Source organism: Scomber japonicus, chromosome 8 (genome assembly GCF_027409825.1).
Source record: "Scomber japonicus isolate fScoJap1 chromosome 8, fScoJap1.pri, whole genome shotgun sequence".
Classification (NCBI taxonomy): Eukaryota; Metazoa; Chordata; class Actinopteri; order Scombriformes; family Scombridae; genus Scomber; species Scomber japonicus.
This window is the reverse complement of record NC_070585.1, coordinates 33,191,374-33,204,204: the sequence shown is the minus strand read 5'-3', so window position 1 is coordinate 33,204,204 and position 12,831 is coordinate 33,191,374. Positions and strand designations below refer to the sequence as shown.

Sequence of the window (12,831 nt, the reverse complement as noted above, 5' to 3'; positions counted from 1 at the left end):
TAAAGATGGCATCTATGTGAGCTGCAGAAAAACTCCCCTGTGAGTGTTACATTATTGTACATTGTACATTAATTGGATTATTATTACTGACACACTGATGTATAAGGAGCATTTTACTGTTGTAGTTGATGAAGGTGGAGTTAATTTAATTTATTGTTTGGTAATTTATAACAGATATTCTACAATATGACATGTTTATATGTAAAAATGCAAATGTTTAATTTACAAAGGAACCGCTAACTAAGTGTTGTAAAAAGTAAAATATGTCCATCAGAAATGTAGTACAAAATGCATAAAGTTGAAATACTCAAGTGAAGTACAAGTACCTAAAACTTGTACTTAAGTGCAGTACTTAAGTAAATGTACTTCCCGCACTGAAGAGAGCAGGGCTGAGCAGACTTTATGTAAGAATGAGGAAACTGTTATGGCTGGCTTAAACAACAAACATAGTAATGGACACCCTAGGAAAAGTTTAATGCATCTGAGTTGATTTAAGTAAATTAATGAATAAATGAAAAACAGCACCACAACAGTGTTGCTGCAGCAGGGTGGAGAGAAAGAGATTAACAAAAGGACCTGCCTATATTCTCAGCCCAGTAATCACTACAGATACCTGCCAATCAGATGATGAACTTAGAGGGATCAACAGGAAACACCAAAATAAAACATGATGTAACAAAATACACTCAGAATCTGCTTTCTACTGAAAACATTAATTAGTTTATTCTCTTGTTTTAATAAGTTTGATAAGTTACACTATGTTAACTTAGAGGAAACATCATACATTCAGGTTGCAGTCAAAACACAAGATGTGTGATTCATACTATAAAAATATCATCCATGACTTGTGTGTTAAACAGTAAAGAACAAACTGTGTTTATGATATAATATCCATTCTGATTGTGCTTGATGCTGATCAGTTGCACTGACTGAATACAACTGTTCTTCTGGGCTTGTTTACTGCTGTTTAAAGAGCTGACAGTCTAGAAGAGACCAAAGCCTCCGGATGAAGGTAGAAATAATCAGAAAACTGGAAATGTCATTATTTCAACTGCTCATCAGATTTCTCTGAGGATGTTTTAATGAGACCACCTTAACTTCTAGTCTAAAAATCGGCCTCTCATCAGTCATTGTTCTTTTGTATGTGAACTATCATACATGTTCTTCATGTAAAAGCTGACATGTTAATGTACTTATTCTGTAGCCTCATTGTGTTCCTTAATGCAGTGGTTCTGTAGTCATACATCATGCACTTAGTAAAACATTAACAGTTATGCAGACTACATTTTAACTGATGTACTTTTTATTTTTTATCTAACTATATTTTTACTGTAAATTTACTTTTATTTGGTAAAATATTGTAGTGCTTTTTCCATCCCTGCTGGTCAATATACAAACTGAAATGATATAAACTATAATGTGAGTGTTACCGGTGTCAGTAGTGGGTGTGACGGAGGATGTTTTTATAAAGAAGTGATTCTACAGTCTGACTACAGTGACTCACTGTTGGAAAATAAACACTACAATACCCACAGTGCCCTGCTTCAAGCTCTGAGTCAACCAATAGCAAGCCTCCACAGGTGATATGTCAAAGCTGGATCAAAGTTTCAGTCACATTCATTGTGACCAACATTACATATGATTCAATACTAAAAGTCATAATTTTAACATCAGTATCTGCTATTTGGGTTGTTAATACTAGAAACCTGATATGAGTTAAGGAACATATTAAATATTTCAATTCTGTATGTTTTAAAGCTCAGACAACTTTCAGATTTTCTGTTGATGTAAAACCAGGAGAAACAGGGTTCAACATATAAATCAAATGTTTCTATAAGTTCATACTGGCAAGTTTATATATTTAGAGTCAGATTAATTGATCTTTTCCATGTTTTATTATTCAGTTGTTCTACTTCACAGCCTGACTGATATAAATATTAATACAGTTACTATAATGTCTATAGATGTGTGTCGATGTGTCAATGACGAGGAATCACTCCAACATGTGAACATCAAAGATCAGATCAGACTTTGTTGTTCCCAGGTAGATGTGATAATTTTTCAGCTGTTCTCTCTTTGTTTCCTCTACAGATGAAGGTAGAAAGTCTCTGTGAGCTGATGTGGATGTGAATTCAGCAGCATCTGTCAAGGTAACGTGATTGATTTTAGATTTTTAGATGAACTGCTGCTACTTGCTCTGACTGGATATAGTAGACTTGGAAGAAAAGGAACATTTCAATTGTTGAAAAACTTTTCTAAGTCTGTCAAATAGAAGTGAAAAGTGATCTGATTCCCAAAGAAAGCCAAACAGACAACAACATGAAGTATAGATAGATAGATAGATAGATAGATAGATAGATAGATAGATAGATAGATAGATAGATAGATAGATGGATAGATAGACAGATAGATAGATAGATAGATATACTTTTATTGATCCTAAGCTGGGAAATTACAGTGCAGCAGCAGCACACAGTGACGATAACAACATATAGTATAAGAATATAATGAACAAACTATACATAATAAAATAGCAAAATAGCAACAGCAAATAAAATAAAATAAATAAAATGTAATGTATAAAAGTATATACAACTAATTGACAGTGTTGATTTTAGTGCAAAGTAGAATAATGTGCGATGTGTGTAACTGTGTGTAGAAAGTAAAGTGCGTAGTGACTGTAAGTTATGACCAGAGTTGTTTAGCTGTTATTATACAGTGTGGCAGGAAAGAGTTCTTGTATCTGTCTCTTCGACAGCGGAGCTGTAGCAGCCTGTGTGAGAAGGTGCTCCGCTGTCCTTCCACTGTATGATGGAGAGGATGTTGGTCATTGTCCATGATGGATAACAGTTTGTTCAACATCCTCCTCTCCACCACGGTCTCAAAAGACTCCTGCCTGAGACCCAGTACAGAGGCAGGAGTCTTTTGAGTCTTTATCCCTCTAGTCTTCAAACCATCCAAAAACGTCCTGCAAAAACATTTTCATTATCTTCCCCCATAAATCTCAGTAATATATAAAACCTTTATATTTTTATTTTGCTTTGTTTCTGTATCATTTTTAAGTCAGACTGCCTGTTCAGGACTTCGTACCTCAGAGAGAAGTCTCACAAAATTGGTGAAAGCCACAAATTCTCTTGAATCACTTTTATGTCTCACATAAGGACAAATCAGTTTGAAATGGTTCGTATGCTTTTTGCATGAGGTCCATTATGAGCATTGTGAAAGTGATTTGTTGGATATGACACTGAGCTGCTTTCCTCCAGTCAGACCTCTTTGTGTTTGTCGTGTGACTGAGAGGAATGAAGAGAAATAATGTGTTGTATTTGTATTTGTGTGAAGGTGTTTCTCTGCTATGGATCAGTGTGAGGACAGAGAGGAGGGAGTCCCTCCCTCTAAAAGCTCTCTGTGTGGGGAACATGACAGCCAAACCAAAGCTCAGAGGTGAGATGAGGATCTCTAACTGTCCATCACTGTTCTCCACTCTCATCACTCCACCATCATTATTCATACTCAAACATCTGTGTGTGTTGTGTTGAAGCCCAGAGGAGCAGCACAGACCAGACTCTCCTGGACCTGGACCTGAACCTAGCTGTGTGTCCATGAAGAGTGACTTTTCCATGGATGAACCTATGCATTTTAAACATGGAGTACCAGCTGATGAAAGGTAAGAATGTAAAGGTAAAAGGACTGAACAGACTTTTCATTTCTGTCCAACATGCACATTTATCAGAGCTGTTGTTGTTTCAGGAAACAGCAGCAGAGACCAGAATCTCCTGGACCTGAACCCAGCTGTGTGTCCTTTAAGAGCGACCAGTCGAAGGACTTTTTCATTGAATTTAAAGGAGGACATCCATCTGCTGATCTTTTGTAAGCTGTAACTAATAGTAAACGTTTGGTTATGCTAGAAATGAACTGGTTTGTATGACGTGTTGTCCGACCACATCAGTGAAAAGCCTGCTGTCATAGAGAGGGAGGAGACGTGATAATCATTTAAATATGGAGATAACAGATCACATGTTCACATAGTCTCTCCTGGAAGAGATGTTGCACTCAGCTGTTCATATGAAAAGTGACATATTATTTATTTACATATTACAGATATAATAACCATCTTAAAGTGGAAATATTTATTTCCAACATAATCCCCGGATGTTAAAAGACAAAACAGAAGTCATCCAAAATGAAACTGAATTACCACAAATTACATAAAATACACAAATTACTAAAACTGTGTTATTCCAAAATATGAGACAAAATACAATAAAATGTCAAATTTCATTACAAAAGGTTTTCAATGAGCCACTCTAATACACTTTCTAATTCATTACTAAGAGTTGTTAATTTCACTGACATCATTCCCAGATAGCAGTAACGCAGAATCATCAGCATACAGCAGCAGCTTGATGTCACAGCAGCTGTTGTGTCATTTACATACATAAGAAATAAATGAGGCCCCAAAATAGACCCATGCAGCACCCCACATGTTATAGTTTTGATATAACCACTTCAAGATCACAGACTTAAGTTCTTCCTGTAATGTAAGAAATAAACCATTTTGCAGCAGTATGTCCAAGCACCATGCACTGCAACTTTGACAACAGTACTGAATGATTCACTGTGTCAACAGCTTCCTGCAAGTCAGCATCAGTTCCTCCATCAAAGCTTTGACTAATAAAATAAAACACATGAATAAGACAGGTGCCAGTAGAGATTGCTGCTGTAGCTCATACAACAAATTGTGTCTGACTAAATACTCAACCTGCTCAAACACAAGACGTTCAAACACCTCAGACATGACACCTGCCTACTTTCTCACTTACACACACCTGAATGTCATTTTCATAGTGGGAGCTGCCCAATTCAACCAGTCTGATACGATCAGACACTGAGCAGCTCCACTGGAGCAGCTGGAGGTTCTAGCTGTCTTGCTCCAGACAGGGAGAGCTGTATTGTATGTTCAGGGCTGTTGGAACCAAACTGAATGATGAAGCCACACACTGAACTGAAAGCTATACAAACAGAATGAGTTGTTGATTCTCAGTGGGATCAGCAGGACTGGTAAAGTTTTACCACTACAGGGAGTCATCTGACTCTGTTTACATCCAAATATCACTTGGTGGACCTTTAGCTTGTGTTTATCTCTGTGTGGACAGACATAATGTGAGCTCATTCTTCATGATTCCTCCACAGAGTGGACCAGGAGAGCTCAGAGGTTCCCAGTGGTCAGTCTGCCCAGCAGCATCAAACACAGCTGGACTCCATATTTATGGTCTGTACATGTACAACAACTACTTTTACATCTATTCTGTTCACAATCATCTCTATGCTGCACTTTGTAGACCAGTGGATTGTCAGTGTGTCCAACATGGATCTGATGTTCGCTTCATGATTTTAGTTTGATTGTGTCATTCATATATTATTCTGTTCCAGCTACTAGAGGAGAACATCGTCACTTTTGTGAAGAATGAGCTGAATAACATGCAGAAAGTTCTGAGTTCAGATAACCCAGAATGCTTAGAGAGTCAGAGTGAGGATGAGGAAGCGTTGGACGGTGAGGAGGAAAAGCAGAGGAGGAGCAGCAGAGAAGCATTTCTGAAGATCACACTGCACTTCCTGAGGAAAATGAAGCAGGAGGAGCTGGCAGACCGTCTGCAGAGCAGTAAGAGGATTTCTATAAAGATTTAACATGATGGATGAATGAGACAATTTACTGATGTCTCAATAGATGGAGGAAAATATGTCTATATTCTTTTTTGTGTGTGTTCATTCAGGAACTCCTGCTGGCAGTCAACATAAACTCAAGTCTAACCTGCAAGAGAAGTTCCAGTGTCTGTTTGAGGGCATTGCTAAAGCAGGAAACCCAACCCTTCTGAATCAGATCTACACACCGCTCTACATCACAGAGGGAGGGACTGCAGAGGTCAATGATGAACATGAGGTCAGACAGATTGAAACAGCATCCAGGAAACCAGTCAGACCAGAAACAACAATCAGAAAAGAAGACATCTTTAAAGCCTCACCTGGAAGAGATGAACCAATCAGAACAGTGATGACAAAGGGAGTGGCTGGCATTGGGAAAACAGTCTTAACACAGAAGTTCACTCTGGACTGGGCTGAAGACAAAGCCAACCAGGACATAGACTTCACATTTCCATTCACTTTCAGAGAGCTGAATGTGCTGAAAGGGAAAAAGTACAGCTTGGTGGAACTTGTTCATCACTTCTTTACTGAAACCAAAGAAGCAGGAATCTGTAGGCTTGAAAAGTTCCTGGTTGTGTTCATCTTTGACGGTCTGGATGAGTGTCGACTTCCTCTGGACTTCCACAACAATGAGATCCTGACTGATGTTACAGAGTCCACCTCAGTGGATGTGCTGCTGACAAACCTCATCAGGGGGAAACTGCTTCCCTCTGCTCGCCTCTGGATAACCACACGACCTGCAGCAGCCAATCAGATCCCTCCTGAGTGTGTTGACATGGTGACAGAGGTCAGAGGTTTTACTGACCCACAGAAGGAAGAGTACTTCAGGAAGAGGTTTAGAGATAAAAAGCAGGCCAGTACCATCATCTCCCACATCAAGACATCACGAAGCCTCCACATCATGTGCCACATCCCAGTCTTCTGCTGGATCACTGCTACAGTTCTGGAGGATGTGGTGAAAAGCAGAGAGGGAAGAGAGCTGCCCAAGACCCTGACTGAGATGTACATCCACTTCCTGGTGGTTCAGTCCAAACTCAAGAATGTCAAGTATGATGGAGGAGCTGAGACAGATCCACACTGGAGTCCAGAGAGCAGGAAGATGATTGAGTCTCTGGGGAAACTGGCTTTTGAGCAGCTGCAGAAAGGCAACCTGATCTTTTATGAGTCAGACCTGACAGAGTGTGGCATCGATATCAGAGCAGCCTCAGTTTGCTCAGGAGTGTTCACACAGGTCTTTATAGAGGAGAGAGGGCTGTACCAGGATAAGGTGTTCTGCTTCGTCCATCTGAGTGTTCAGGAGTTTCTGGCTGCTCTTCATGTCCATCTGACATTCATCAAGTCTGGTGTCAATCTGCTGGCAGAAGAACAAACAACATATCAGGAGTCTGAAACAAGAAAAGATCAATCTAAAGAGTCACATCTTTACCAGAGTGCTGTGGATGAGGCATTAAAGAGTTCAAATGGACACCTGGACTTGTTCCTCCGCTTCCTCCTGGGTCTTTCACTGCAGACCAATCAGAGTCTTCTACGAGGCCTACTGACACAGACAGGAAGTAGCTCACAGACCAATCAGGAAACAGTCAAATACATCAAGAAAACGGTCAGTGAGAATCTGTCTGCAGAGAGAAGCATCAATCTGTTCCACTGTCTGCTTGAACTGAATGATCGTTCTCTAGTGGAGGAGATCCAACAGTACCTGAGATCAGGAAGTCTCTCCACAGATAAACTGTCCCCTGGTCAGTGGTCGGCTCTGGTCTTCATCTTACTGTCATCAGAAAAAGATCTGGATGTGTTTGACCTGAAGAAATACTCTGCTTCAGAGGAGGCTCTTCTGAGGCTGCTGCCAGTGGTCAAAGCCTCCAGCAAAGCTCTGTAAGTACATAGATGGTTATTTATTTAAAAGATATTCAAAGAGATCTTTTAAGAGAGAAGAAAATTTTATTATTTCTTTAATATTTTCCAAAATGTATTCCCTAGACTGAATGGCTGTAACCTCTCAAAGAGAAGCTGTACAGCTCTGTCGTCAGTTCTCAGCTCCCAGTCTTCTAGTCTGAGAGATCTGGACCTGAGTAACAACAACCTGCAGGATTCAGGAATGAAGCAACTTTCTGCTGGACTCGAGAGTCCACTCTGTACACTGGAAAGTCTCAGGTCAGAATTCATCAAACTAATCACCATTTAAACTATGATTTATATGAGCAGACGAACACCTGGAGGTTTTATGAATGCAGACCTGTAAGACAATACAAATTCTCCATTTGTATCTGCACATGCACACATTTATGTACACACACACATTAATTTTTCAATACACAGATACACACCACACTCTAACACCCAATACTATTCAACTTGTATCTCCTTCCTTTAGGTAATATTATTTGGAAACACCCCATAAATATGAATTATAATGCAGATGATAATTAGTTATATTTATTAGTGGAGCCTGATGAATCCAATCAGTTAAATAAACTCCAATCATGCCTTAAGGACATAATGACCTGAATGACCTGCAATGTTCTACCACTAAATTCAGAAAAAAGCTGAATATACAGCTTAGAAACACATTATCTAATAAGCTACCCTAGATGGCATTACCCGGGCCTCCAGTTGTCTTTGATCAGTATATGTCCTTCAACTCCCAGATAAAACAAATTACAAGGACTGCCTTTTTCATCTACATAACATTGCAATCAGGCTAAATCATCTTGTCTCAGAAAGATGCAGAAAAATTAGTCCATGAATTGTTATTTCTAGGCTGGATTATTGCAATTAATTATTATCAGGCTGCCCAACAAGTCTCTAAATACTCTCCAACTGGTCCAGAATGTAGCTGCACATCTACTAACAAAGATTTGGAAAGGAAATCATATTTTATTATGTAAAATAGAATTTAAACCCCTTAATGGTCAGGCTACATCATATCCTAAAGAGCTCATAGTATTCAGAGATCACTGCACTCCCAGCATGCAGCTTACTTCCTTCCTAGTATTTACAAAAGTAGAATGGCAGGCAGAGCCTTCAGTTATCACATATCTTCCAGTTTCCATCTGGGGGGCAGACACTCTATGTTTAAGAGCAGGCTTAAAACCTTCTTTTTTGATAAAGCTTATAGTTTGGGTCAGCCAAGCTATGCTGCTATAGATCTAGGCTGCCGGGGGATTTCCCATGATGCACTGAGCTCCTCTCTCCTCCTCCCTCTCTATTTAGATCCATGTACCATTAATAATTTTTTTTTAACTTCAGTTCTTCACCAGAGTTTTTGTGCTCTCTTTTCTCCGACTTGACACCCATGCATGCTGCTATTACTATTATTATTATTATACACACTTCTATTGTTGTTATCATTCTTGTAATTACTGTGCCAATGCCCAACTGGTCAATGCAGATGGTTGCCCACCTAGAGCCCGATTCTACTTGAGGTTTCTTCCCATTAAAGGGGATTTACATTTTTTTATTGCTGCTCTCATCAAATGCTGCTTATAGGGGAATGCTGGGTCTCCTTAAATTAAATCAAAGAGTGCAATCTAGAGCCTTGAGATAACTTTAACTGCACCATATAAATAAAACTGAATTCAATTTCATGCAATTCTAAAGATAACAGAGACACATTGACGATCATGATAATAAACACATGCACTTCCAGTTCTGCAGTGATCTCAGATCATGTAATGTGTGTGGTTTTGTGTGTCTGCAGTTTGTCAGGATGTCTAATCACAGAGGAAGGCTGTGGTTCTCTGGCCTCAGCTCTGAGGGCCAACCCCTCCCATCTGAGAGAGCTGGACCTGAGCTACAATCATCCAGGAGAGAGGTTGCTGTCTGTTGGATCGGAGGATCCCCAGTGGGGACTGGACACTCTCAGGTATGGACAGACATAAAGGGAGACATACAAAGTGTGATCAGGATCAGAGCTGCAGGGGAAACGTATGGCTGACTTTTTATAGAGTGATGTAATGTCCATGTTAGCATACTGAAAGAGAACGTGCTGCTCTGACCCCCCTCCTCCTTTCAGCCTGCAGCCTGCTGGAGTCCGATGGTTGACACCAGGTCTGAGGAAGTGTAAGTGTGTTTTTCATTTCATTCATGAAATCATGATGTTATCATCAAATAGATGATAGATCAATAACTACAGCTGTATTGTGTCTTGTTCTCTCCATCAGATTTCTGTGAACTCACATTGGATCCAAACACAGCACACAGAAATCTCAAACTGTCTGACAACAACAGGAAGGTGACAAATATGAAGGAGGAGGATCAGTCATATCCTGATAATCCAGACAGATTTGATTACTGGGCTCAGCTGCTGTGCAGAAATGATCTGACTGGTCGCTGTTACTGGGAGGTCGATTGGAGAGGAAATGTTGATGTATCAGTGACTTATAGAGAAATCAGCAGGAAAGGAAACAGTGATGACTGTGTGTTTGGAGGGAATGATAAGTCCTGGAGTCTGACCTGCTCTGAACGTGGTCACTATGTCTGGCACAATAACAAAAAAATAAACATCTCCTCCTCCTCCTTCTCCTCCTCCAGAGTAGCAGTGTATGTGGACTATCCTGCTGGCACTGTGTCCTTCTACAGAGTCTCCTCTGACACACTGATCCACCTCCACACCTTCAACACCACATTCACTCACCCTCTGTATGCTGGTTTTAAGGTCTGGCAGCCTGATTCCACAATGTCTCTGTGTCCTCTGTAGGAGGCTGAGTCTTAGAGATGAGAAGTCCAAGAAGTGTTGTCGGTTTTGACATAAAAAAGGGATTTAGTTTTTCTCTGCAGTTTTAATTTACTTCATGTGTAGAGAATATCGGTCTTCATTATAAATAGCTCATGTTAGTTTTCTCCATTTCTTTTTGTGTGTTAATTCATATCTAATTTCATAGGTATTTTTGAGTTGTACTTGTTCTCACCGTTTCAGGACTGTTTAAAGTGTCAGTTTGATGTGTTTAGCTCACATTCAGTCTGACAGTTTATTGTCCATTGACTGTTTCTAAATAAATTGTGCAACATCAGCACTCAGCTGTCATGTGTGATTCAAGCCACCAGATGTCACTGTTTATTCCTTTAGTTAATTCATTCTGATTGGTGGAAATTAGTTTTCATTGGAAGTAAATTTCATGACATTGGTTTCATTAGTTGGTGTCTTTGTAAATATACATTTTTTAAATATTCATTACTGTTGAATTATTTAGTATTAATCACTTTTGTATTTCTCCTGTTTTTTCTTATCTTGTTATTCAAGATGGTAATAAGTCTGTTTTGTTTTCTTATACTGCTTATTGTCATTATTTCTGTTTTAGTTATTTCTAACAAACTCACATTTGTGAAGGTAATTCTGATATTAGTACTGACATTTTCGATGATAAATGCTGATGACTATTTGCGCCCTCTGGTTGCCACAACAACAAACTACAACACCATCTTGTATTGTTCATGAGTTTGTGAAACAATGTTCAGAAATCATTCAAAGCCTGTGGGTCTTTGCACAGCAATGAAGATGTTTGTGAATGTGTATTTGTAAATGATGATGTCTGAATAAAATGTGTAAATGTCAGTACATTCAGTTTGGGATTCTTTGTTCATATCGTATCTTGCACCACACTTAATTTTTCCTTCTTTTTATTCAGCTCTGTCTTATTCATATCCACTATGTTTCTATTTAATTCTCAAATTCCTATTTAAAAAAAAACACTGATTAATTCCTGCTGTCATGGTGGATGTTCTCTCTATGTTTGGGTCTGTTCAGGTCCAACACAGTCTGGACCAGGTGTAATTATTCTCAGCTCTGTTTCACATCAGGACTCTTGATTTTTCAAATTCATTTAATACGTGTTGGCTTAAGGAAGGTTCTCCATCAGTCCTCCAGTCTGACAAATGTTTTCCATCCTTACAGAAGAAAAAACAGTACACACTGTAAAAATGAATTTAGCTGCCTAAAAATCTTGAAACTGCACACATATCTTGTTTTCCTTAAATTTAGAATAAATAGCCTACTTCCGATGACAAAGGTAAAGTGTACAAAATAGTCCCATCAACTTTATACGTTTTTAGTAATGCCAAGAATGTAAAACATAAAATCACTAGTAAAACCAACAAACTTGTATTTATATCTTTAGTTGTACAAAGATAATAAAAGTTGGCTATACACATTAGTTTAACTCTCCAGGAACAGACTTAATATTTTGAAGACTTTATTGTTTTTGTGATATCGTCGGATATCAATTAATAGAAGTGCAACATATACTTCGTTGAGCTGACTTTATTTGCAGGACCCATCAAGGGATAGTACATGACCAACGTGTTAGTAGCGTCTTCTCTTGCATACACACAGACTGCCTAATCAGGAGATACTCTAGCCAGGTGCGCCCCCTATAGGTATTCAACTGCAACCGAACAATAGTCACTCTACAACATCCCTCCCCTCTTAAATTCAAACTACACCACAGTTTGTATGTAATCCAACACCACATAACTATAATAAATCACTGTATGCCTAAGCACAGCAACAAACATTCTCTTATGACTTTTCTTCTAATCCTGTAAGAGAATAAAATACAGCATGTCCCAACAATATGCATGTATAAATCAGATAACAAATATATCCTGTTTTTTTTTTTTTTTTTTTATCTTCTCAGCCCAAAATATGACAATTGTGTGTTTAACATTACTACTGTAATCAACTTAAAGAAAACACAATCTTGTCTCTGCATCTTAAACATGCCTTTTCACTTAACAACAAAGTCTTTGAAATGAGCTGGTGGTCTCTTGTGTCTTTGAGATCTGAACAGCTCCTTAGTGGGCGAACCACCAGGTGTACTGTCCTCCTTGTTTTGCTTCACAGTAAGGGAAGCTTTGTCATCCACTGGTGTAGTGTTTGTGTCCTCTGGTCCTATGTTGGTTACTGTTGGAGGTACCACATGCTCCTCAGGTGTCATATCCGGTATCAGAATTGGCAGATCTTGCTCCTGTCTGCTGAACAGTTGATCCACGTGTCTCCTGACAACTTTACCATTTCCCAGCAGCACTGTATAAGACACTGGTCCCGTGATCTCCTGTATCAGTCCTGGTATCCATTTAGGTCCACATCCATAGTTTTTGGTATAGATAGAGTCTCCTGTTGCAAAGTTGCGCTCT

The 12,831-nt window shown here is 39.1% G+C and overlaps 1 protein-coding gene across 1 annotated transcript in view; it reads left to right on the top strand.

Moving 5' to 3' along the window:
- LOC128362857 (uncharacterized) overlaps positions 1 to 12,831 on the top strand; it is an 85,526-nt gene that overhangs the window by 23,853 nt on the left and 48,842 nt on the right. Inside the window, exons 3-4 of the mRNA XM_053323710.1 lie at positions 3,748 to 3,867; positions 5,191 to 5,269. Of these exons, the coding sequence (XP_053179685.1) occupies positions 3,748 to 3,867; positions 5,191 to 5,269 (199 nt within the window). The remainder of the gene's footprint in view (positions 1 to 3,747; positions 3,868 to 5,190; positions 5,270 to 12,831) is intronic.